This window comes from Capra hircus, chromosome 7 (assembly GCF_001704415.2).
Source record: "Capra hircus breed San Clemente chromosome 7, ASM170441v1, whole genome shotgun sequence".
Taxonomy (NCBI): domain Eukaryota; kingdom Metazoa; phylum Chordata; class Mammalia; order Artiodactyla; family Bovidae; genus Capra; species Capra hircus.
In genome coordinates, this window is record NC_030814.1 from 101867337 (window position 1) to 101890508 (window position 23172).

Consider the following 23172-nt stretch of genomic DNA (forward strand, 5'->3'; position numbering starts at 1 on the left):
GTAGGTAAGATAGCAGCAGGAAAGATGGTCCCTGTCGCTTGAGTCAGGAAAGCACAAGGCCGGCCTGAGTAAGGTTTTCTCTCTGTTAACACATATAAAGGAAAGGTGTAGGAAAGCTGGAAGGTAGGCAGGGTCCACGTTGATGAGAGCCTGAACTTAATTTGGTCAGGAGTGGAGAGCCACTGATCAGTAACCAATAAATTGAAGAAATTGCTTAATCATTACTTAGGAACATCCACTTAGCATTCATTGTCAGAGGACTAGAGTGAGGGTAGACTAGAGGCAGGAAGATCGGCTAGGACAATATTTCAGTTAACCCAGGATATAGTGCTTGCCATAACAGAAGAAGAAGGGAGAAGTGATATGAAGGAAAGTAACTGAAGACTTAGTTTATCAGTTGGCAGGAACGTGGAGAAGACCATAAAGGTGAAGACCCTTGAGAGTCCCTTGGACTGCAGGGAGATCCAACCAGTCCATCCTAAAGATCAGTCCTGGGTGTTCATTGGAAGGACTGACGCTGAAGCTGAAACTTCAGTACTTTGGCCACCTGATGCAAAGAACTGACTCACTAGAAAAGACCCTGATGATGGGCAAGATTGAAGGCAAGAGGAGAAGGGGACAACAGAGGATGAGATGGTTGGATGGCATCACCAACTCGATGGACATGGGTTTGGGTGGACTCCGGGAGTTGGTGATGGACAGGGAGGTGTGGCGTGCTGCGGTTCATGAGGTCGCAAAGAATCGGACATGACTGAGTGACTGAACTGAACTGAAAGAAGAAAAGGTCCAAGATGACTGCAGTTTCACTACCTGAATTGCTTTGATATTTGCTCTAAGATCTGATCTTGAGGAAGGAGAATAGGGAATCAAAAGGAGAAACGAAAGCCTTTAAGACATTAAGGCAAACAATTTTTTTTGTCACCTAGTACAATCAAAAACAACAGTTCCGCTGACACTGAGCTTGTTAAGCTGGTAGATCGAATGAAGTATAATGCAGTCCTCTAAGTGCCCGACCACTGCTAGACTGAAGTTCCTCATCTCCCCCCTCCCCCCTTGGGCTGTAATCTAATCTCAGTGTACCGTTTTAGTCATCCTGGTGCTTCAGCACTTAATACAACTGTTTGTTAAACTGACCTGTCTCAGCTCTTGGGGAGTACCCAATCCCATGAAGTGTGAGTGGGACAGAAGGTGAGGTTAGGACCAGATTGTGAGGACTTTATCCTGCCGATAGACCATGGATGGATATGGGATAAATGTTTTAGACTAAGCACACTGAAGGGCAGAATCTGGATTAGACAATGATCGGGGAGACTAGGGGAGAGATGTGATCTGACAAGCAACAGAGATAGAAGGACAAGGTTTAAGAGCCATTTAGAACCTCTAAAAACCAGGCTGTGAAGGATGAAAAAGTATCAAAGCAACTTAGGTCTCACTCAGAAGACAACTCAAGCTAGTATGAGTAGAAGATGACAAGTTCAGTTGTGGATATGATGAGTTTGAGGTATCTTTAACAGATACAAAGGCAGATACCCAAAAAGTAGTTGGGATGTGGAGGGATGGTTCAGCTCTGGGCTAGAAAATCACCCAGCATGGAGATAATAGGAGCCAAGGAAGTAAGATCACCCCGGAAGCAGGAACAGAGAGAGAACCATGAGGAACAGCAATATCTAAGAGACAAGCAAAAACCCCTCCAAAGACTGCAATGGACTCTGAGAAGCAGCACCCAGAGAAAACGCGGTGTGGGTAATAAAAAGAAACGGGGAAATAAAATGGGAACAGTACCAAGAAGAGGACCACCGGAGGATGTGGTCAATAGTAGCAAACAACACAGGCAGAAACCTGCGAAGTGGCCAATGGCTCCGGCTGAAGCTCTTCCTAACCATAGGAAGATTAGCAGAAAAATGTGCTGCAGTGGGTGGAAGAGGTAGGGGCCATCTTTTATAACTTCCTTGGGCAAGTCTCTAGGCATGATACCCCTAGAGCGACACCTAGCGGTGGCCATGCGAAGTGGTATGTGAGTGAGTGAAGTCGCTTAGTCGTATCCGACTCTGAGCCCCCGTTGACTGTAGCCCGCCAGGCTCCTCTGTCCATGGGATTCTCCAGGCAAGAATACTGGAGTGGGTTGCCATTTCCCTCTCCAGGGGATCTTCCCAACCCAAGGATCGAACCCGGGTCTCCTGCATTGCAGGCAGACGCTTCATCCTCTGAGCCGCCAGGGAAGCCCATGGCTCATCTCAACGATGCAGGAAAACATCGTGATCAAGACCGCAGCCTCCAGACTTCCCTGGCGAGCCAGTGGTTAAGGATCTGCACTCCCACTGCAGAGGCATACCCGGTCAGGGATCCAAGGTCTACACACGCAACATGTACGTGTGTGTAAGTTGCTCAAGTCATGTCGACTCTGTGCAAGCCCATGGACTGTAGCCCTCCAAGCTCCTCAGTCCACGGGGATTCTCCAGGCAAGAATACTGGAGTGGGTTGTTATTTCCTCCTCCAGGGGATCTTCCCCAGCCAGCGATCTAACTCAGGTCTTCCGCATTGCAGGCAGATTCTTTACCGTTTAAGCAACATGGTGGAGACCAAAAAAAAAAAAAAAAGACCTCAACCTCTGAAGCTGGTCCCTTTGAGTTCAAAATCCAGCCTACCTGGTTAGGACCCTGGGAAAGTCACTTAACCTATTTGGCCTCGGTTTCCTCATCATAATACCTACCTCAGTGGGTTGGGGTGGGGATAAAGTGAAAGTGAAGTCTGTCAGTCGTGTCCGACTCTTTGCGACCCCAAGGACTGTAGCCCACCAGGCTCCTCTGTCCATGGGATTTTCCAGGCAAGAGTACTGGAGTGGATTGCCATTTCCTTCTCCAGGGGATCTTCCCGACCCAGGGACTGAACCCGGGTCTCCCGCATTGTAGACGGACGCTTTACCACCAGGGAAGTCGGGGTGGGGATAAAACACTATGAAAATGCTGACAACACTGGCAGGCACAGAGCCAACGCCTGTTAAGTATTCCCTACAATTCACACTGCGCTAACTCCTTCAGAGGGTTCCGAAGCCCCCAGGTGCGCCTCAAAGAGCTGATTGGTTTGCCGCGGGCGAGGCTCCGGGTAAGACTTGGTTCTAAACAGGTTTGTGGGCCGGTCCTGAGGAGTCCTGCAGGCCTCAGGGCGCAGCTTGGCGAATGAGGTCTGGGTATCTCTAGGTAGGTCCCCTGGCCAGCGCCGAGGTCCCTCAGCAGGTCTCCAGGGGACCTCGCTTCGACTATCACTGCGCCCCTGTTCTCCTTTGCTCTTTGGCTCCCCTGGAACGACGCCGACGTCTCCACTCCGCACCATCACAGCCACGCTGCCTCCCAGCACTTGTCCGGGTACCAACTGAGGCTGCGCGGGTCTTGGAGCGCGGGCGCCAGAGACCCCACGCGCGTGCGCCCTCTGCTGGCACCAACGGTCTTCCCGGCGCGCGTGCGCACAAGCTCCAGACCGGCCCCTGGTTTGAGGGCGCGCGAAGCCGTTGACCAAGCTCCCGGCTTATCCCCATCCCATCGTGGGGCGGGGTCGCCCCAGAGTCGAGGGAAGAAGGCGGGGACAGGGGATGCCACGCCTCCTCCCTGTCCGTATTTGAAGCTCCTTGACGTCTCACCACTGGCCAATCGCAGCCCGCCTTATCCTGAGCGCCGGCCAATGAGCGGCGTGTTTGGGTCGCTTCCGGCTCTGCGCCCAGTTCGCCCCTTCCCCACGTCTTCCCGAGGCGGGCGGGGGTGCGGGGGCTGGCGTCGGCCGCGGTGACGCGGGTCGGGCCAGGAGCCAATCGGGGGCGGGATCGGCGCTGATGGACGGGGCTAGCGGCCAGTGGAGAGGCGCTAGCAGCACTTCCCGTCGGGGAGAGAGTGTAATATGGCGAAGACCTACGATTACCTGTTCAAGCTGCTGCTGATCGGGGACTCGGGGGTGGGGAAGACCTGTGTCCTGTTCCGCTTCTCCGAGGACGCCTTCAACTCCACTTTCATCTCCACCATAGGTAGCGGGGCTGGGGAGCGGCTGGGGACGCGAGAGGCCCGGGCCGGGCGCGCCCCTGAGGAGCTGGGGCTGAGGGAGCGGCCGGGCGGGATGGACCAGGGATCTCAGAGGATCTAAGGGAGGCGTAGGGTTAAAGAGCAGTCGCCTGCATTATCGTTTGGGGGTTCCCCGGACATGGGAGGGAATGGGGACCAGGTGCCCATTTTGCAGATGGGAAGACTGAGGTCCCAACCCTCAGCCTGCTCAGGGAGTATATGTCCTGGTTGAGGTCTTGGCCCCCGTCGTCTTGTTCTGTCTTTGCAGCAGCCCTTGAAGCAGTTTTTGGTTTCCTCGTCTTGCTAATTGGAAACAGGCATGGAGAATTTGTCCATGGGGAAAGGACAGCAACAAGTGACATCTGACCTTATTATGCATTTACTGTGTGCCAGGCGCTTTATGGTGCATTATCACACTTCCGAATGCTCTGTATTAGGTGCTGTTACTAGTTCATTTCACAAATGAGGAATTTGAGGCTCACAGAGCACACTAGACTTGCCTGTGGTCACACCGTCTACAGGTGGCAAAAATGGTATTTGTTCCCAGATATGTATGAAAATCCCATGGACGAAGGAGCCTGAAAGGTTACAGTCCGTGGGGTTGCAAAGAGTCAAACAGGACTGAGCGGCTTCACTTTCACTTTATGTCTGAACCCAGAAATCAAGGCTCAACCATCCCAGAGAGATGTGAGCACTCACCCCCAGGACAAGCACAGCTGATCCATCTCAAAGCCAGGACTCCAACCCAGACATCTCTTCTTTCCTCTGGAATATTCAGGGGTTGCACCCCTCTCCCTGACCTGTTTCCCCCGTGGATGAATTTCTTCTAGAAGGAATGGTGAGAGGGAGTGCAGAGACTTTCCCTGCCCGTGCCCAGGCTTCCATCCCACTCGAGGGTGACAGAAATGGCAATTGATAGCTGTCTGCTCTGGGACCTGTCATCTCGAGGCGGATGCCAGATAAAAGCTTCAGTGAGAAACCAAAATCAGCCGCTGCCACTGACAGCCCTGACTTCCCTATCGCTCGGCCCAGGACACTGGTTGTCACTTTGCAGAACAGCCCTTGCCTGCGGGGCCAACCCACATTGTGGTGGAACAGAGTTGTTGCTTCTCAGTTCTGACGTCCATGAAAGTGGAGCTGGCTTCTCCCCACCCCACCAAAATGACTGTTGTCCACATGAAAAGGTTTGACCTGAAAGTAACATCCATCAAGCCCATGGCCTGTAAATTATGCAGCCTTGCTGTAGGGTGGGGAACTGGGAGAAAGATCACTAAGCCCAGGGGTTGGGGAAAAAAACCTAGGAAATGGGCTTTGCTTTACCCATGTGTGCCCGATCTCCCTAATCCCCATAGTGAGCTGCCGATTCCATCTTTGCCTTCCTCCAGAGCTGCACTTTGCAAGACTCTTAGCTGCCAAATGGAAAGAGAATTGGACTGGCACTCATCATTCTGATGTCCAGGTGCTGTTTGCCCTTGAACAAGCACTTCACCTCTCCGAGCCCTGTCTATTCAGTTTAGGAGTGGTGTCTCTGTTTTGGCCAGCACCGGGATGGTGGAGGATCAGAGCTGTCCAATGAATAGCGGGCTTTCACCACTGTCAGTGGCCATCTAGAGGAAGCAGTGTCTCCTACCGTGACAGCATCCTTCCCTGGACACAGGTCCTTCTGATTCCTCCCCTTCGCTAACACCAAGGTCAGACTTTGGGGTTTACCTTTGCATCCCCACCAATCAGGAAGTGGTATTCACTCCTGGTAGACTGTGGCTCGCTCTCAGCCCAGACCTCGGTTTCCCAGAGTCAGAACCTTCCTAGTGAGAATTTGGGGGTTGAGTTTTTTGTTTGCTTCTTAGTTCTTGACGGGAAAACCCAATCTAGTCTCTGAGGAGGCCAGCCTCCACTTACAGATGAGGATGTCACTTGGGCAAGGTCATCTAAGGCGGTGGACGTGGCACTTAAACCCAGAATCCCGCCCCTGCACCCCGGGATCCTTATTACATGTGTAGCCTTCCTGCTGGCCTCTATTTTCTAGGAAAATTTAATTCCCCATGTCCTTGAAGTTATGGCCTCATAACTCTTAGGCCTTGTAAAATTTACACTTCCTAATTAAACTTTGTGTGTTAGTAAAACCCAAGAGGCAGCTAGAGTGGTGCTTTGGGTTCTGTCGATTGGACATTGCTTCTTGATTTCATACATTCATTCCCATGTATGTGGGCTTTGCTGGTGGCTCAGAAAGTAAAGAATCTGCCTTCAATGCAGGAGACCTGGGTTTGATCCCTGGATGGGGAAGGTCCTCTGGAGAAGGGAATGGCAACCCACTCCAGTATTCTTGCCTGGAGAATCCCGTGACTGGAGCCTGGAGGGTTACAGTCCATAGGGTCGCAAAGAACTGGACATGACTGAGCGACTCACACACGCACGCATGTATAACAGGAGTAAGGGATGTTTTAGGAAGACTTTAAGAATGCTTTAAGAAGCCACTTGCATGTGGCTTAGTCCTGAAATACAGCCTAATGCATAGAGGCGATTGGCACTGAGCGTACCTCTGTATTTTCTTTATAGATTGGGGATTAAGTGGCTGTTCATTTTCTGCCCAGGTTAACTTTTGCCAAAGCCTGCTCCCATAAGCTCCATCGATCATTTGTGGTGTAAACTTGGCCCCGTGGCTCCTGGAGTTAGCTCTCCCCAGCCTGGCTCAACCCCTGGCTTCTCCTTAGAGCCCCATTCATTCATTCCTTCAGGGAGATGGATGATGTACGTGAAAGTGCTTGCCAAACCACGCAGGACCACGTAGATCTATTGCTCTTCATTTTTTTTCACGCAGCCATCTTTTCCCCACTGCCTGCTGCGCACCAGGCATCTGGCTTAGTGTAGGAACCGGAGGGATGACTTGGATGGATCAGGAGGAAGCAGAACTGTTAACTAACTAGGCCTGCAGTCAGAGTTTGTGTGCAGGACTGGGTGATCAGCTTCTAGCAAATACGTACTCAACCCCTGCTGCACTTGGTCACTGGCAATGCAATCATAAATAAAAGAGCACCTGCCCTCCTGGAGCTTATGTTCTAAAGGCCAGTACTCAGATGCAGGCTTACCTTCCCTCTCGTCCACAGGACAGCTCCTAAGGCAGGCAAGGATGGGATTAGCGTGCCCCTGTGGGGTTCTAGGCTTCCCAGGTGGCTCAGTGGTTAAAGAATGCGCCTGCCGGCGCAGGAGACGCAAGAGACCCAGCTTCAGTCTCTGAGTCCGGAAGATCCCCTGGAGAAGGAAATAGTAACCTACTCCTGTATTCTTGCCTGGAGAATCCCTAAGAGGTATTCTAGCAGGCTACAGTCCGTGGGGTCAAAAAGAGTCCGACCCCAACTGAACAGCTGAGCACACGCGCATGAACCCTAGGTTCTAAGGAGTCAAGCTAGGCCTCAATCTCAAAGGTTCACAGGCGGAGATTAAAAATATATATATATTGATTGATTGATTTGGGTGTACCAGGGCTTAATTGCAGCATGTGAACTCGTAGTTGCTGTATGTGGGATCTAGTTCCCTGACCAGAGATCGAACCTGGGTCCCCTGCATTGGGAGTGCAGTCTCAGCCACAGGACTCCAGGGAAATCCCCACAGGTAGAGACTGAGAACAAACTCTTAGGGGCAAAGACTGCACTTAGCTGTTACTCCTCCACACAGGCCATTCAGATCATCATGTTTTGCTCCTAGCTTCATGGAGTGAATAAACAATGTGAGGGACAATACATGAAGAAGAGGAAGCAGGTTGGAGGAAAGAGGATGGTTAGGAAGGCTCCTCGAGGAGGTGACTGGAACAGAGACCTGAGTGAAGAGAGAGGGGAGCCAGGTGGCCATGGAATGAAAGAACATTCCCGGAGGGGAAAGAGCAGACCTAGAAGCCTTGTGGCTGAAACATGCTTGGGTGGTGTGGCCAGAGAGGAGGCTGAGAGCCATGGGTGCTGAGGGGGCCAGGTTAGAGCACTTGGGCAACTGTCTTCACTTTATTCTGGGGCCAGGGAGTCAGTGGGGAGCCACTGGAAGGTGTTGGGGGAAATTTTTAAACAGTCTTGCTTTGTGGAGTTCCCTGATGGTCTGGTGGTTAGGATCCCAGGCTTTCATTGCTGTGGCTCATTTCAGTCCCTGGTCGGGAAACTGAGATCCTGCACGTCATACGGCATGGCCAAAAAAAAAAAAAAGTTTTATTGACATATAATTCAACTCACCCATTTAAAGTGTATAAGTCAGTGGCTTCAGACCCATTTCCAGAGTTGTGCAGCCATCATCACAGTCAATTTGAGAACATTTTCATTATGACAGAAAGACAGCCCACACCCGCTGGTCAGACTTATTCCCCCACACCCATGGGCAACCAGTAGTCTCCTTTCTGTTGCTCTGGATTTGCCTTTTCTGGATGTTTCATGTGACTGGAATTGTATACTAGGTGACCTTTCCTGTCTGGCTTCTCTCATCCAGTGTCATATTTCCAAAGTTCATCTGCATAGCAGCGTGTGTCAAGGCTCCATTTCTTTTTATGGCTGAGTAATATTCCTCTGTAGGGACGGACTACGTTTTGTTTATCCACTCATGTGCTGGTGAACATACTGGAAGGTTTGGAGCCGAGGTTAGCTCAGTGACATGGTTGAGTGTGTGTTTGGGAAGCTAGGGAGGGGATTGAGGGAACAGTGGTGGGAGAGCCCGGAGGGCAGTTAAGAAGGCTGAGAGGTCGCCCTGATGCGGGGGAAAGGGGCCTAGGGCAGGAGGATGGGAGAGAAGGAGGGCGGGGTCAGGAAGGCTTCTGGGGAGGGGGCCTTTCCGCAGGTTTTGTCAGGCTAACTGGCCGGCGGGTGGGGGCCGCTCACAGGGAAGGGACTATGCGTGTAAATGCCAGCACTTCGTCTGCATCGGGCGCATCTCGGCCCAGCGCCCGTGTGCGCAGAGGGCCAGGTACGGGTGGCGGGAAGTGGGGGGCTCTGGCACCCACTCCATGAGGCCGCTGACCAGGGAAGGGAAGAGAGCAAGGCTCTGGCACCTGGGCTGTCTGGGTTTGCCCGCCAGCCCTGCGCCTCACCAGCTTCCTTCTGTGCAGCTCCGTTCTGTCCTCCGAGCCTCAGCCTCCCCTTCTGTGAGAGGAGAAAGCTCATCAGGCACCTCCAGATTTGTTTGAGGGCTGCAGAGATCCTGCGTGCCCGAGCGCCAGCAGGGCCCCCGAGGCCGCAGCAGCTGTTCTGGCACAGGCTGGCAGCGCCTGCCGTAGATGCAGCTTGGGGAGGAGGCTGACGGTGATGTGCCTTTTCTCTTTTCTCTCAGGAATTGACTTTAAAATTAGGACCATAGAGCTCGATGGCAAGAGGATTAAGCTACAGATATGGTAAGCATTGTGGCCTTCATCAGCCCCTCCACCAGCAAGTGCTTTGAGCTAGAAGCCCCTGGTTCCCCGCCACCCACACCCCCCAACCCCATGCCCCCCGACCATGGCCCTCATCTCTTTGTGCCTAGCCCAAACACTTTGGGCCTTCTTCAGAAGACCCAGGTGAAGGGACTTCCCCAGTGGTCCAGGGGTTAAGACTGCACTTCCACTGCACGGGACGTGGGCTCGATCCCTGGTCAGGGGACTAAGATCCCACGTGCCCAGAAACGTGAATGTTAGTCGCTCAGTCGTGTCTGACTCTTTGCAACCCCGTGGACTACTGCCCATGAGGCTTCTCTGTCCATGGGATTCTCCAGGCAAGAATACTGGAGTGGGTTGCCATTCCCTTCTCCAGGGGATCTTCCCGACCCAGGGTTGAACCCAAGTCTCCTGCATTGCAGGCAGATTCTTTCCCATCTGAGCCACTAGGGAAGCCCCATATCCCCAGGAAAAGAAAGGAGGAGCCAACAGAAGCCCCAGGAACAGTGCTCTGCTGGTTGGTGGGGCTTAGAGTCGGTGTCCACCCCCTCTGAGGACATAGCCACCAGACCCAGTTCACATGTGGGCACACACTGCGCCTCAGAGCAGCCGCTCCCCTGAGCTCACAGAGAACCCTCGTGGCAGCAGTGAAGGATACCTCTGCCCGGCCTCTCAATGAGCCCTTCAGCTTGATGAGGGAGGCCTAACATCACTTCCTCTTTTCTCTCCTGGGGACACCCGGGCCTCACTTCCTAACACGCAGACCTGAAACCCCAGAACCGAAAACGAGCTGAGGCCAGGCCCAGCAGGGAGATCTGTTTCTGTTTGGCTCACCTGGGACTGACTTCCTGTGCTCCATAAAATCAGAATTTGTGAGTCCCCATCACGGATTGTGGTCTGTAGGCCACCACCCTAGGAAGGCTGGGCTCAGGTGGTCAGATGTAGGAGGGCCTCGGCCTGCAGCCCCATCACAGGGGAAACGCAAACCCTGAACCACACAGAGAGAGGTCACATTGGGGAGGGCAACTCGGTCCTTCCAGTCCAAGCACGTGCCTGTGTGTGGGATGGGGGCTGTGAGATGGGCTGTGGAGCCCCCTCCCTGCAGCTCCTCTCCCCAGCTCAAGTCTCAGATGCTGAGCGCTGCCCCACCCACCTAGCGGGTCCCCTCAACTTCAGGGGTCTCTACCTCTGAGGCCGACTTCAGAACTGAAATCTGGGTGTGGCCTAACTGATCCTCCTGAGCTCGGGAGGCAGCCAGTCTCTGGCCGCCTCGTAAGTTACAGGCCGTTCAAGTTCCTCTATTTTACAACACGTTGGCTCCCTGCAGCCTCAGGGCCCAAGTTCAAAGGGACACTGCACCAGCAAGCAGAAGCTTTGCTTTCTTTTCCCCCCCTCCTCCTGCTTCTGCTCTCAGCAGTCACAGTGGGGTTAACGACTCTTAAAACTCCTCTAGAACAGTCGTAAAATAACCAATCATAACTGCTAGCGTCACCTGCTATTGGCGGCCAAAAGTCAGCATGGCCCCAAACCAGGTGTGTCTGTCTGGTCCGGACATGCCGAGCCCTGAGCAGAGGGTGGTGCAGGGTCGCAGGAGGAGCCCTGGGCCCAGAGACAAAAGCTGTGGTCTAGCCCTGGCTCTGCCACTGGCCAGTTGTCACCTTCAGACAGAATACTGAATACCCTCCGTGCCAGGAGTTGGGCTGGGCAGGGGCATATCTGACCCAGGTGTCGCCACCGTACCCACAAGGAAGGCCTTTCCCCTGGGGTCTCCACCAAGAATGGTGAGCAGGGATCTGCTTCCTGAGCTTCTCGGGGCTCCCCTAACTCAGCCCACCAACGAGGGCTGTGTCCCCCTGCCACCTGCCCAGCCCCTTCCACACACCTGGCCCGGGATTTTCACAGATAATACCACCCAGCCTTGGCTCTTCTGTGGCCCAGAAACCCTGGGGGAAATCCCCAGGAAGACAGGGTATGGAAGAGGAGCCATTCTGGCATATCCCCAGCCAGGAGACGTCAGACAGCTGCCCTGGCCGTGGTTCTTTCTCTAATGATGGGGGCCAGTACCCCGCAGCAGAGTAATGAATCAGAAGATGATGACCCACGAGAAAGCTGGCTGTCCGTCCTGGGTAAATGCCCCTCATTCTCACTGTGACAATTGTTCTTGTTCTGCATCACCGCTAATATCCCTTCTTCGCCTTCTCATCGGTAGGGACACAGCTGGTCAGGAGCGGTTTCGGACGATCACAACGGCCTACTACAGGGGTGCAATGGTATGTATTGGTTTGCGTGGGGTTTGGGGCTTTTCTCCTTCAAGTCAAATGAACATCTCGTCCTTAGACACTGACACCTGGAAGTTTCTGAAGAGCCCATGGTCTGGCTCCTCGGGGGTCCTTGGTCCCAGGTTAGTTTTAGGAAAAGGCTCTGTGCCCTACCTCCACCCCCTTGTCCATGCATCCCCTTCCAGCTCCAGAGACAATGCAGGGTTCAAGGAAACCTAATTCCCCAGGAGTGAAGGAAGACGCAGGAAGCCGGTTCTTCCAGGTGAGGTCAGGTGAAGCGGAGCTGGCATGCCCCAGCGCTGAGGCGCGCCCACGTGGCCCGCGTCAGTTTCTGTGGAATTTGCTACCGAAAGCTTGAAGATCTTTCAGGAGCTGACTTGCTCTGGGTTGTTGTCTGTTATATCTGTTTCCTGGGCCTGAGGCAGGATGAGGCGATTGGGGGGACTCACTCTTCATCCGTCAAATACTTTCACCAAGCACCTTCTCCAGGCCAGGCCCCAATCAGATGCAGAGGGCAACCTGTCCTGGGCCAGGGTCCTGTCCTCACGATCTGCAAACAGGTCCCACACCTGTGAGGAGTGTATACAAAGCAGGGTGCCCAGGGGCTGCGGGGAGTGGGAGGAAGGTCCCCAAGACCTACTCAGCCACCTGGGTCGCTCTCTGAGCACGTTCTCCTTACTTGGAAAGTGGTATAGAGAACAGGCAGTTGTGAGCATAGATGGCCAGTTCCCTGTTTCCAGCTCCAGCTTTGCCCCATCAGTCAGCTGCTTAGACCTGTTTGCTCCACTAGGCCAAAAGCTCCAAGAGGGCTGGGCTGCCTCTGGGTTCCCAGCACATGCCCAATGCCTGGGACCAAACTGAGGGTGCCAGGAGCTTGGGAAGTGCCGGCAGACAGCAGCAATGAATAGAAGCATTAAGTATTTAGAGCATCCTGCACAGCATCTGAACATAATAGAAACTCAATCATGTGGGATGCAACTGTAGTGCTCCTCATTAAAATTAATTTACTAATTTTCCCCTCACCTTGCTGTGCTGTGGTACAGCGAGGTCTTGGGGCACTTGGGTCCTGGGGGCACTTTTGATGTGTGGCCTCAGGCAGACCCTGTCCTTCTCTGGGCTGAAATAATACCCCCACCCACCATCCACTTGCCCCATTCACCAAACCCTTCTCTGCAGCTGGCAGGGGGCCTAGATCTTGACCATAAAGCCCTGAGTGTAAGTGCCATGATCGTCCCCATTTTACAGATGAGGAGCCTGAGGCTCGGCACCATTTCAGGCCCTGCTTAAATTCACACAGAACATAAATGTCTGGGCTGGTAGTGAGTGACTGGCTCTTCCAGCCCTCATGTCCTCAGCGAGCTCCCGACGAGGCAGGACTGAGCCATCTGTGAGACCCTGTCCAGTCCCACGGTGACCATGTCCTCCCAGACCTACGCTAACTCATACAGAAGCTGCCAGCTGAGTGTGGCCATTTGAATCTAAATCTGTTAACGCTGGCGACCCAGGCCCTCAGTCCCGCCTGCCGCACTTCCGGTGCCCCAGAGCCTTGTACAGCCAGGGGTGACCGTAAAAGATAGGGCGGGGAACGTTGCCACTGCTGCAGCCCTGTCATCACCTTCTCTTTGTCCTTGTGGCACTAGACCCTTGGGTCCAAAGTTTGGGGAGCATCGGACATCCGGTGTCCAGTTGTAAGCTTGCAGTCAGATCTGGGGCGCTGTGCCCTAACAGGCCAGGAAGATGCTCACTTGGAGCCTTGAGGGGAGCATCAGGGAGGACCAGAGATAGAGTGATCTTGTGTTTTGGGTTTCCCTGGTGACTTGGCGGTGAAAAATCCACCTGCCAATGTAGGAGACGCAGGTTCGAGCCCTTGCTTGGGAAGATGCCCTGGAGAAGGAAATGGCAACCCACTTCTTACACGAAAGACTTTTACCTTCTGTGGGAATGTAAGCAGGTCTTGCCTGGGAAATCCCATGGACAGAGGAGCCTGGAGGGTTGCAGTCCATGGGGTCAGAAGAGTCACACATGACGGAGCAACAACAGTTGCTTTCCAGGGCCTCCTGTGCCTTCCTGATAGAGTTGTATTCATATCCCCCACACCCCCCTCCCCGCCAAGCCCCTGCAGGTAAAAATCTGGACCTTGGAACCTTGCATCCATGGCACCAACCTAGCAGTGGTGGCAGCAGAATCCTAGGCCATCAAGGGGCCAGTCCCTGAATAAAGAGGCAGAAAGGCCTCCCAGGCCTGTGGGGTTTCTTGCCCCGTGGGTAGAGGCCCCAGTGATGCCCGATTCAGAGTGTCCACCCGCCGGAGTCGTCTTCTCACGCTCACCTTGGCTGGAGCGTGGCACACATCACAGCCACCAAGAGCTCCTCCAAGTCTTCTGTCCACAATCTCCATTTAGTCTCCGCAAGAGACCACTGAGCGAGGGTTGCCAGGTGGCATTTTTGAGAAGTCGTGGCTGTGGCGGGCTATATGGCCACTTAGGTGCCTCACACTCACGACGGGGATTGGGCATTGCAGCAGCTTGCTTGCCCTCTATGTGGTTTTGTCACAGCCTCGCCCTGTGGTTATCTGCCCAGCACACATGGCCCGCGTTCTTACTCTGCAAATTCAGGCAGCCTTAGAGACATCTTGGCCAGCACCAGAGCTTGTGAACGGAGGGTTTAGGCCCCTGGAGCAGGTGGTGGTTGTTTAGTTACTAAGTCGTGTCTGACTCTTTGCAACCCCATGGGCTGTAGCCCACCAGGCTCCTCTGTCCATGGGATTCTCCAGGCAGGAATACTGGAGTGGGTTGCCATTTTCTTCTCCAGGGGATATTCCTGGCCCAGGGATCAAACCCACGCCCCTGCGTTGCGTTGCAGGCAGATTCTGACCCCCCAGGGAAGCATGTAAGGTGAGGGAATGGAGCGTGCTGGGCCTCGGCAGGACAGCTGGGGCCGTGTGCCTTGGAACCCGGGGGCCGAGCCGCACAGGGGCCGGGTATCCTGTTGCAGGCTGGCTCACCACGTGCCCTGTGGGGATGTCCAGGGCCGCAGGGGTCCTATCGCAGGGTGGTCCTGAGCACTCCTTGATCCTGCGGAGGGTCCAGGGAGTTCCTGTCATCAGCTCCATCAGAGCTGGGTTGGCATCGTAAAGGCCACCTCTCTCTGCACTTTGGTTTCCTCTTTTATCAAGTGGGGTATTTGTCCTTCTCGGTGGCAGATTGTAGGCTCAAGCGGAGGCGGGTTCACTTTGCAGCTGTTTCAGAACCCATGGACCATCTCCCAGTGGCTCACACGTGGGTTACAGAACCACAGAGGCCTCAGCATTGCCTGCCTCAGGGCTTGAAGCCAGCCCAGTAATGGTGGGGTTGCCGGAAGGCACATGGGCGTCAGGGTTTGCCCCCCTAGGCTTAGACCCCAGTTGTGGCCTTTATTTTCTTGTGTGTCTGGAGAGAGGGACCTAGCCCCCCTCCCCCCGCCCCCACTTGCAGCCTCAGGGTCCCCATTCTCACAGTGGGCACAGTGGGGCACCCAACCCAAGCCTGTGGGTCTCAGGGAGACCCTGTTACAGTGCCCAGCTCATGGTGGGCACTAGATGAGGGGTGATGCTGGGATGAGCAGAGGAGGCAGCCCTGGCTGAGTCTAGGAGACAACTCGGCAGGGTGTGGGGTGAGAGGGTGTGGAAGAGGCCGAGCATCGCCAGGGGTGGCAAGAGGGGGAGCACGGTGGGCATCAGGATCACGGGGCACAGCCTGTAGAGCAGGGGCTGCAGGGGGCGAGGTTGGGGGGCCAGCCACTGGGACCTCGCTGGCTGCCAAGACGTGCGGGCTTGTGTTTCTCCCGCCGCAGGGCTCCTCTGTGAGCATGAGGGTAGTAGTGTCCGGCCTTCTGGAGGAAGGGTCACATCGGTGGCCAAGCAACAGGACTAGAGCCGGGGCCACCAGGGAGAGGCTGGTGCCGGAGCTCAGCAGGAGGAAGGGGCCGGGAGGGCGTCCTGTCGGGGCCCCTGCTGCCCGCCTTGCTGGGTCCTCCCGCCGGAGAGAGCTCGCAGCTTGTCCAGAGCCTATGTGTCTGTCTCCCCCTGCTCAGGGCATCATGCTGGTCTACGACATCACCAACGAGAAGTCCTTTGATAACATCCGGAACTGGATTCGGAACATTGAAGAGGTAAGTCTCCAGGAGCGCCCTGGTTTACCCGTGAGATCCCTGAGCACAGAGGCACCTCGAAGTAGCTCGCTAGGAACAAAGCGGGACGGGAATTCACACAGTCAATCCTGGAAACCACCCACGCGTGGCTTTGTCACAGAGCAGCCCCGAGAGGCCGTTCCACCAGCTGGGTTTGTCTGTTTTTTAACCCCGAGATCATGGAAGAAGGAGACCCAGGCTCCGTGAGCATTCTGCTTTCTAAAGAAGGAAGGGTCTCCAAGTGGCGTGACCTTTGTACTTGGAGGGTGTGGTGAGGGCGTGTCAGGCCGGACTTTGAGCTGCCGCAGAGCGGGCTGTGAGCTGGGAGGAGGGACCCATGCTCAGGCCAACCGTGCTGGCCCCACAGCAGCCCATGGGAGGAGACCTAGAACCCCAAGGGAAGAGAACCCCAGGCCCCCCTTCCCGCCCCACCAGTCCCAAAACCAGAGTGGTCGTCATCCTGCTCTCCAAAGAGCTTGCCCTCACCCCCAAAGCCTCTCCCAATGACAAACTTGTGGCTTTTGATGACTCACCGGGTGAGGCTTCCGGTCTGAGAACTTCATGCACCTGTGAAGCCAGGGCTGAAGGTCCCAGCACGGTCGGCACCTGTGGACAGGTGCTCTGGGCTGAGGACCCCACGTGTGCTGGCAGGAGGGGCCTCACACCAGTCTCTGGAAGTTCTCCATTCCGACCAGTGGGCAAGAGAGCCTTCCAGTTAGTAGGACATTTGGGAGCAGCAGAGAGCGTTTTTCTGAAGCCAGATCTAAGCTACAGCAAGAAGAACCTTTTCTTTTTTTAAAAAAAAGTGTATTTACTTATTTATCTGCAGTAAGAACATTAAACCCGTTCTTTGCGCGAATGAAAAAGCGCACACACTTTTTGAAAAAGAACTATATCTTTGAGAACAGAAAGGTTCTGTTTGCTTTAGTCACCTTTGACCCACCTTATATAAAGATAAGAAACATTATCACTTCATTTATAACACCAAAAGGGAGACCAAGGATCAGAGTGGTGAAAAGCTACACTGTCAGTGGGTGGCAGAGCTGAGATTCAGGCCCTCCTCTGCTTTTCTGATGTCTCTGATGTAAAGCAAGTGGCCATGAAGTCAGCCCACCCTTTTTCCCTCCTTGAGAAACTAAATAAGCTCGATCGTGGGTCTGGATAACTTTCCACTTCCTGTGCTTTGAAACCCTCCTGTAATAGCTTGCACACTGGTGTATCTCTAAGGGCCTCTCATGGCCTAACCCTTCAGGAAGTGAGGCCCACTGTGGGGTGTAGAGGAGAGAGGGAAGAAGGAACCATTTTCAGGCATGAAGTGAAAGTGAAACTCACTCAGTCATGTCTGACTCTTTGCGACCCCGTGGACTATAGCCTGCCAGGCTCCTCTGTCCGTGGAATTCTCCAGGCCAGAATTCTGGAGTAAGTAGCTGTTCCCTTCTCCCGGGGATCTTCCCAACCCAGGAATTGAACGCAGATCTCCCACTTTGCAGGCGGATTCTTTATGGTCTGAGCCACCAGGGAAGCCCAAGAACACTGGAGTGGGTGGCCTATCCCTTCTTCAGCAGATCTTCCCGACCCAGGAATCGAACCAGGGTCTCCTGCTTTGCAGGCAGATTCTTTACCAGCTGAGCTACCAGGGCAGCCCTTTCAGGCATGAGGGCAGAGTTACGGAAACGCCCTTAAGGCACAGCACCCAGGGCTGCTGACTGCCAAGGGCTAGGACCACCCGGGGCACAGCCTGTGTCTGGAGCCCAAAACAAGGGAGCTGGCTAGAGCAGCGGCTGACGCCTCCAGCCCAGGAGCCAGGGAAGGAGAGAGGCGACCAGGAGTCAGGACCCCAACCTCACTTGCCTCCCATAGGCCAGACACCGCCAGGAGTCCAAGGACAAGCACAGTAGCCTGGTTGATGCAGCCCATAGAGAAGGCGTCCTTGACCGCCAGAAAGCGTGCACTTGGTCGGGGTGGCAGGCAGAACCCTGCGCTCGGCCCTGGCACTGGCTCTCAGACACGGGACGGGCCCCTCAGCCTCTCTGAGCTCCAGCTTGCCCTGTGTTCAGGGTGTGTCTAGCCGTCCGGGTCACGCTGCTCTGACCTTGGGCGCGGGTTGGCAGCGGGCCTACAGTCCAGTCTGCCTTACCCCTCCCCTTCCCCCCCACCCCCGCCCCACCTCTCCCCAGCACGCCTCTGCAGATGTCGAAAAGATGATCCTTGGGAACAAGTGTGACGTGAACGACAAGAGACAAGTTTCCAAGGAGCGGGGAGAAAAGGTGGGTGTGGTGACCGGCGTGGGCCTGGCACTGCCAGGTGCCGGGGGGCAGAGGGACCTTAGGGTCTAGAGTCCCCTGCACGGAGGCCAGCCCTGCCCTGCCCCACATGGGCCCCCCGATGGGGTTGGGGGGCAGGCTTAGAAGGGGAGAATCCCTCACCATCTTTATGAACAAAGATGACCCACCCTCGCGGGATGCTAGGCTTAGCTAAGGCACACAGTGGAGTCGGATGTCAGTGGGCATGTGCCATGGGAAGGGAAGGGGGGATGCACGTGCCTAGCCAGGCTTCAGCCTAAAGATTGAAAGCAGCGAGGGCTTCCTGGCACGCCTTGCTGCCCCACCCAGCGTCGCGTGGGTCTCCGTGAGGCCGGAGGGGCAGAGAGCAGAGCCATGGTTTGAGCCAGGCCCCGCGACCCTCCTGCCAGGGACGCCCACCACCTGCTCTCCGCCGGGGGCTGGAGGGCGTAGGCCCCCTCACTGTTACCCACTTAGCGTGCTGTGTGGGGGTCAGGGCACCCAGCAGCTGATGTTCACATGTGTGTCTCTCTCCCTCCCAGCTGGCCCTGGACTATGGAATCAAGTTCATGGAGACAAGCGCAAAGGCCAACATCAACGTGGAGAACGTGAGTCCCAGGCTTGCGGCACCAGCCCCTTTGGGCCAAGGGTCAGATAGCACCCTCCAAGGAGGCTGTCTCGGGGACTGGCCACAGGCTCCCGCGGCCTCTAGACTGATGACCGTGAGTTTCTCCTTGGGCAGCACCACGTGCCAGGCCCCTTGCAAGGCCCAAGCAGTCTGGGGAATCGCCCCCTTGTTCTGACGCCAGCAGGGGCCAGTCCCAGCTGGGTGCCTGGGACAGGATCTCACTGGCTCTCGGGCCGTGCTGGGGAGCAGGCGCGGTTTTGTGGGTGGGGGACCGAGGCGCAGAGAGTCCTCCAGCGGCCGGCACCCAGGCCCGCCTCCAGATGTGCGCTTTCATTCGCAGCGCCCACCTATCCAGAGCAGGGGCCCTGCCGAGACTTGGCCCAGGCAGGCCTTCCCCTCCGCTCCACCAGCCCGGTAGCTCCCCTGCCTTCTGCTGCATTACGCCACTTCTGAGGTCTTTCCAGAATGGATCTTCCACGCCACTCCCAACCTCAGCCACCTACAAGAGGCACAGAAAGCCGTCCCTAGCTGGCCCAGCCAGTGTGTGTCGCCCATGACTCAGGCCTCAGCCACCTCTCTCTGTCCCTGGCCCCCTGGGCCGTGCCGTCTGCCAAGCCTTTACCGTGGTCCTGCCCCCCTTCCCTTTCCCGTTAGGGACGAGCCCGTGCGGCCCCTCCCCCAGGAGCCCTGTGCCATCCCCCAAGCCCTTAGGCCCACCACTTTGGGCATCCCTAGCACCCCGAGACCCTCTCCACAGCAGAGCTTGACCACATCAACGTGTCTTCGGTGAGACTCTGTCTCTCCCCAGACCAGGAGTCCCTCAACAGCACGTGCTAAGGCTGATTCATCCCTGTATTAGGCCTGGGGCAGGGCTGGTGCCAGAGTGGGGTTTGGAAGTGTTGCCCAGATGAGGGAAGAGAAGAAATAAACAGTCAGGAGACTGGGACCAGCAGCAGCCTGGGGTCAGGTCAGCTCGAGCCTTCACCCATCCTGGGAAGATGAACCTTTGACCCTACCTACCGGGCCTTTGGGGGCAGCGACCCGAAATGAAGCTTGCTTGGCCAGGGAGCCAGCCTCTTGTCTCTCTGCCCTGCCTCTGACTGTTAGAAGCAGGGCAGAGCAGGCAGGCAGAGCACGGGGGTCGAGGACGAGAGCTCGAGGAGTCGGTGAGCCACTGGCCGCCTCGGGACAAGTCACGTGGCCCCTCCAAGCCTCAGTTTCCTGTCTAACCAGTCAAGGGTGATCCCACCTCCAGGGTCATTGGCTCAGGGGAAGTGGTGGTCTGGGTGAGCGGGGGTATCCCTGCAGCCACAGGAGATAGATGAGGATGGACGGGTGAGCCCCATGCCTGGGTCTCTGTCCTAACACCGTTCCCCCCACTGGCTCCACCGCTGAGCCACACGCATCGCTTGGCAGGGGCCAGGAACCAGCCAGCCCCCATCTGCCTCCCACTCCCAGGGTGCTAACTGTGTGCTTATTCCACAGGCATTTTACACTCTCGCCAGAGACATCAAGGCAAAAATGGATAAAAAATTGGTGAGTGGGTGTCCCTATTGGAACTGGCCAGCATCGCCACCAGTGGTCAGGGCCCTGCTTCTGAGGGCTGCACTTAGGAAGCGGGGCCAAATTAGCAGGTGGGGTGGGGGCATCCACCCTGAGCTTGCTCATCAGCTTCATCTTTTTTTTTTTAAGAATGACATAGTTGTTTTGTTGTTTTTAATTTGTTTATTTTACTGTTTATTTGGCTGCACTGGGTCTTTGTTGCAGAGTCAGGGGCTACTCTAAATTATGGTGCGCTGGCTTCTCATTACAGTCGGGGGCTTCTCTTGTTGTGGATCACGGGCTCTAGGCTCGAGGGCTTCCGTAGTTGCAACGAGCGGGCTCGGTGGTGGTGCACGGGCTCCGTGGCTCCACAGCATGTGGGATCTTCCCAGATGGAAGATCGAAGCCATGTCCCCTGCGTTGGCGGGCGGATTTGTATCACTGTGCCACGAGGGAAGTCCATCGTGAGCTTCATCTTTCCTCTGGCCCAGAGCTACTCAGTAGCACCCACTGCTCACTAACCCCACCAGCTGGCTGGGGACACAGGGCCCTTTCCTCCCCTCTCAGGAGCCAAGCACACAGGAAGATGGAGGGCCTTCTGCAGAAAAACCCGCCAGGCAGGCTTAGAACCACAGTCTACCCAGCAGCAAGGCCCCCAAGCAAGGCTTGTGTCTTGACAGCTGCTGGTTTTCCATCCTGACAAGTCTGGCAGGTTGATAGCCTTTTTCCTTCCAGCCTCTGTCTGCAAGTTGTGGCAACCTTCAGTGCATCCCAGGGCTCTGAGGCTTCTAAGAGGTCCTGCCTGAGTCCCTCCTCATACACCCTTTCACTCATTTCCAGCTTGTTGGTTTACCACACGAGCAGTTTCATAGTCCCAAGCATTCGGCATCACTAGCGCTTTCTTGGTGGAGTCTGAACGCTGAACTGTGTTCTGGGCATGTTTAGCACCTACATGCTGTCGTGAGTCTTGGCTCCAGGGCCTCTGTTCCAGGAACCATTCTTTTTCTGCCGAGTGATGCTTCCTGTTGTCTGATACAAGAGCTTGAAGCACTCTCTTTATGACCCATTCTACATCTGGTCATTAATTCTAAGATGCTGTGAATTGAATTGCAGGGCGCATGATGGATTGAGTAGCAGCTCTGTAGCCAAAACAGGAAACAGTCTATGTAAGCCAACGTACTTTTAGAAAAATTTTCTTACAGTTGCAATTTCTTAGAATTCTTTTCTCTTCAATATAACCATAAAATTTTGATTCTCAACCATCGTTCTGACTCACTTGGGCCCACTGGGAGTTACACTGGGCATCATGACAACACTTTATGCTTTTATTTTTTTACTTTGTTGTACGATTATTATTTTTTATTTCGGCTGTGCTGGATCTTTGTTGTGGCACATGGGCTTTCTCTAGTTTCAGCGCGTAGGCGTCTCGTATGAAGCGTGAGCTCTGGAGTACACAGGCTTAGTTGTCCCATGACATGTGGGATCTTAGTTCCCTTACCAGGGATCAAACCCACGTTCCCTGCATGGGAAGGTGGATTCCTAACCGCTGGCCCACCAGGAACCTCCCTGCCTGTGCTTTTCATACAGGCCTGTTGGTTGCCCCCTTCTGAGGCATAGATTATGAGATGCTGATGCTCAGCGATAATCTGTGTAATTTTTTTTTTTTTAACTAAGTAGCAAATCACCAACAGTGAAACTCTGTCCAGTTCTTACTACCTTTGTTTATGTTCAGAGTGGCAGTCCCAGGTCATCTCCTGTCGGTCTTTTTATTTTTTTTTAATGTAATTGAAATGGGACATTGTATAAGTTGGGCATTGTTATAACATTCAGCAGTTACTGTTGAATAAATTCAGATTTTACCTGAGAACTGGAAGGTGAGAAGAAATTAGTCAAAGAAACAGCACCTGCACCCTTCCAGACATGTCAGGAAAAATAGGATTTCAGATGTCGGCTGGCAGGGGCCAGATCAGAGGCTTCAAATGCTGGGCAGCAGCACTGATGGGTTTTCACAAGGGCTCGAGTTTGGGGCGTGGCTCACCTGCAGCAGGGCGGAGGGTGAACCGCGGGGAGAGGTGGGAGCCAGAGCCTTGCCACAGGGACAGGGAGGCCGGTGGGTGTGAGTGGCAACGGGACCTGGAACCCAGCACCTCCACATCCCAAGAGGCAGAGCCTTTCGCTGCCCCTCAGCTGCCTCTCTGATAGGAGACAGAAAGGAGGAAAGGATGGGTGACTGGAAAAAAGAAAATGGGGGAGAAGAGCATGAGATGGGTGAATCAGTGGTTGGAAAGATGTTGGAAAGGGGTGGATGGGTGGATGAATGAGTGATGGAAGGAACCCCCGGTTAGAAGGAGCGATGGATGGCTAGTAGATGAAAAGCACATCTGTGGGTGTTTGAAATTTGAGTTGTCAGTTGGAGGGGACAGCTGGAAGGATTGATGGATGATAAGAGGGGATGGTTGGGATGGTTGGTTGGAAGGAGATGGATGGAAAGAAGGAAGGGGGTATATGGATGATGGATGGGAGGGAGTGGGTGGGTGGATGGAAGGGGATGGACGGATGGTTGGATGGAAGGAAGGAAGGAGACGGGTGGACGGTAGGTTGGAAGGTGACAGATGGATACACTGGCTGGTTGATGGAGGGACGTAGAGCTCATGTTGCTTGGCTGTAACCCCAGGAAACCCCTTGTGATTTCAGGAAGGCAACAGCCCCCAGGGGAGCAACCAAGGAGTCAAAATCACCCCAGACCAGCAGAAGAGGAGCAGCTTCTTCCGATGTGTTCTTCTGTGAGGAGTGCCGCCTTACTCTGAGCCTCGCTCGGCCCAGCTGACTGTGCCTGTCCTGAGTGAGCCCCT

General features: G+C 54.8%; 1 protein-coding gene across 1 annotated transcript; it reads left to right on the top strand.

Moving 5' to 3' along the window:
* Positions 3889-23107, top strand: RAB8A (RAB8A, member RAS oncogene family). The gene is made up of 8 exons (NM_001287569.1): positions 3889-4012; positions 9345-9405; positions 11633-11693; positions 15773-15850; positions 18046-18135; positions 18693-18758; positions 20264-20314; positions 23015-23107. The coding sequence occupies exons 1-8, from the start codon at positions 3889-3891 to the stop codon at positions 23105-23107; spliced, it is 624 nt and encodes a 207-aa protein (NP_001274498.1).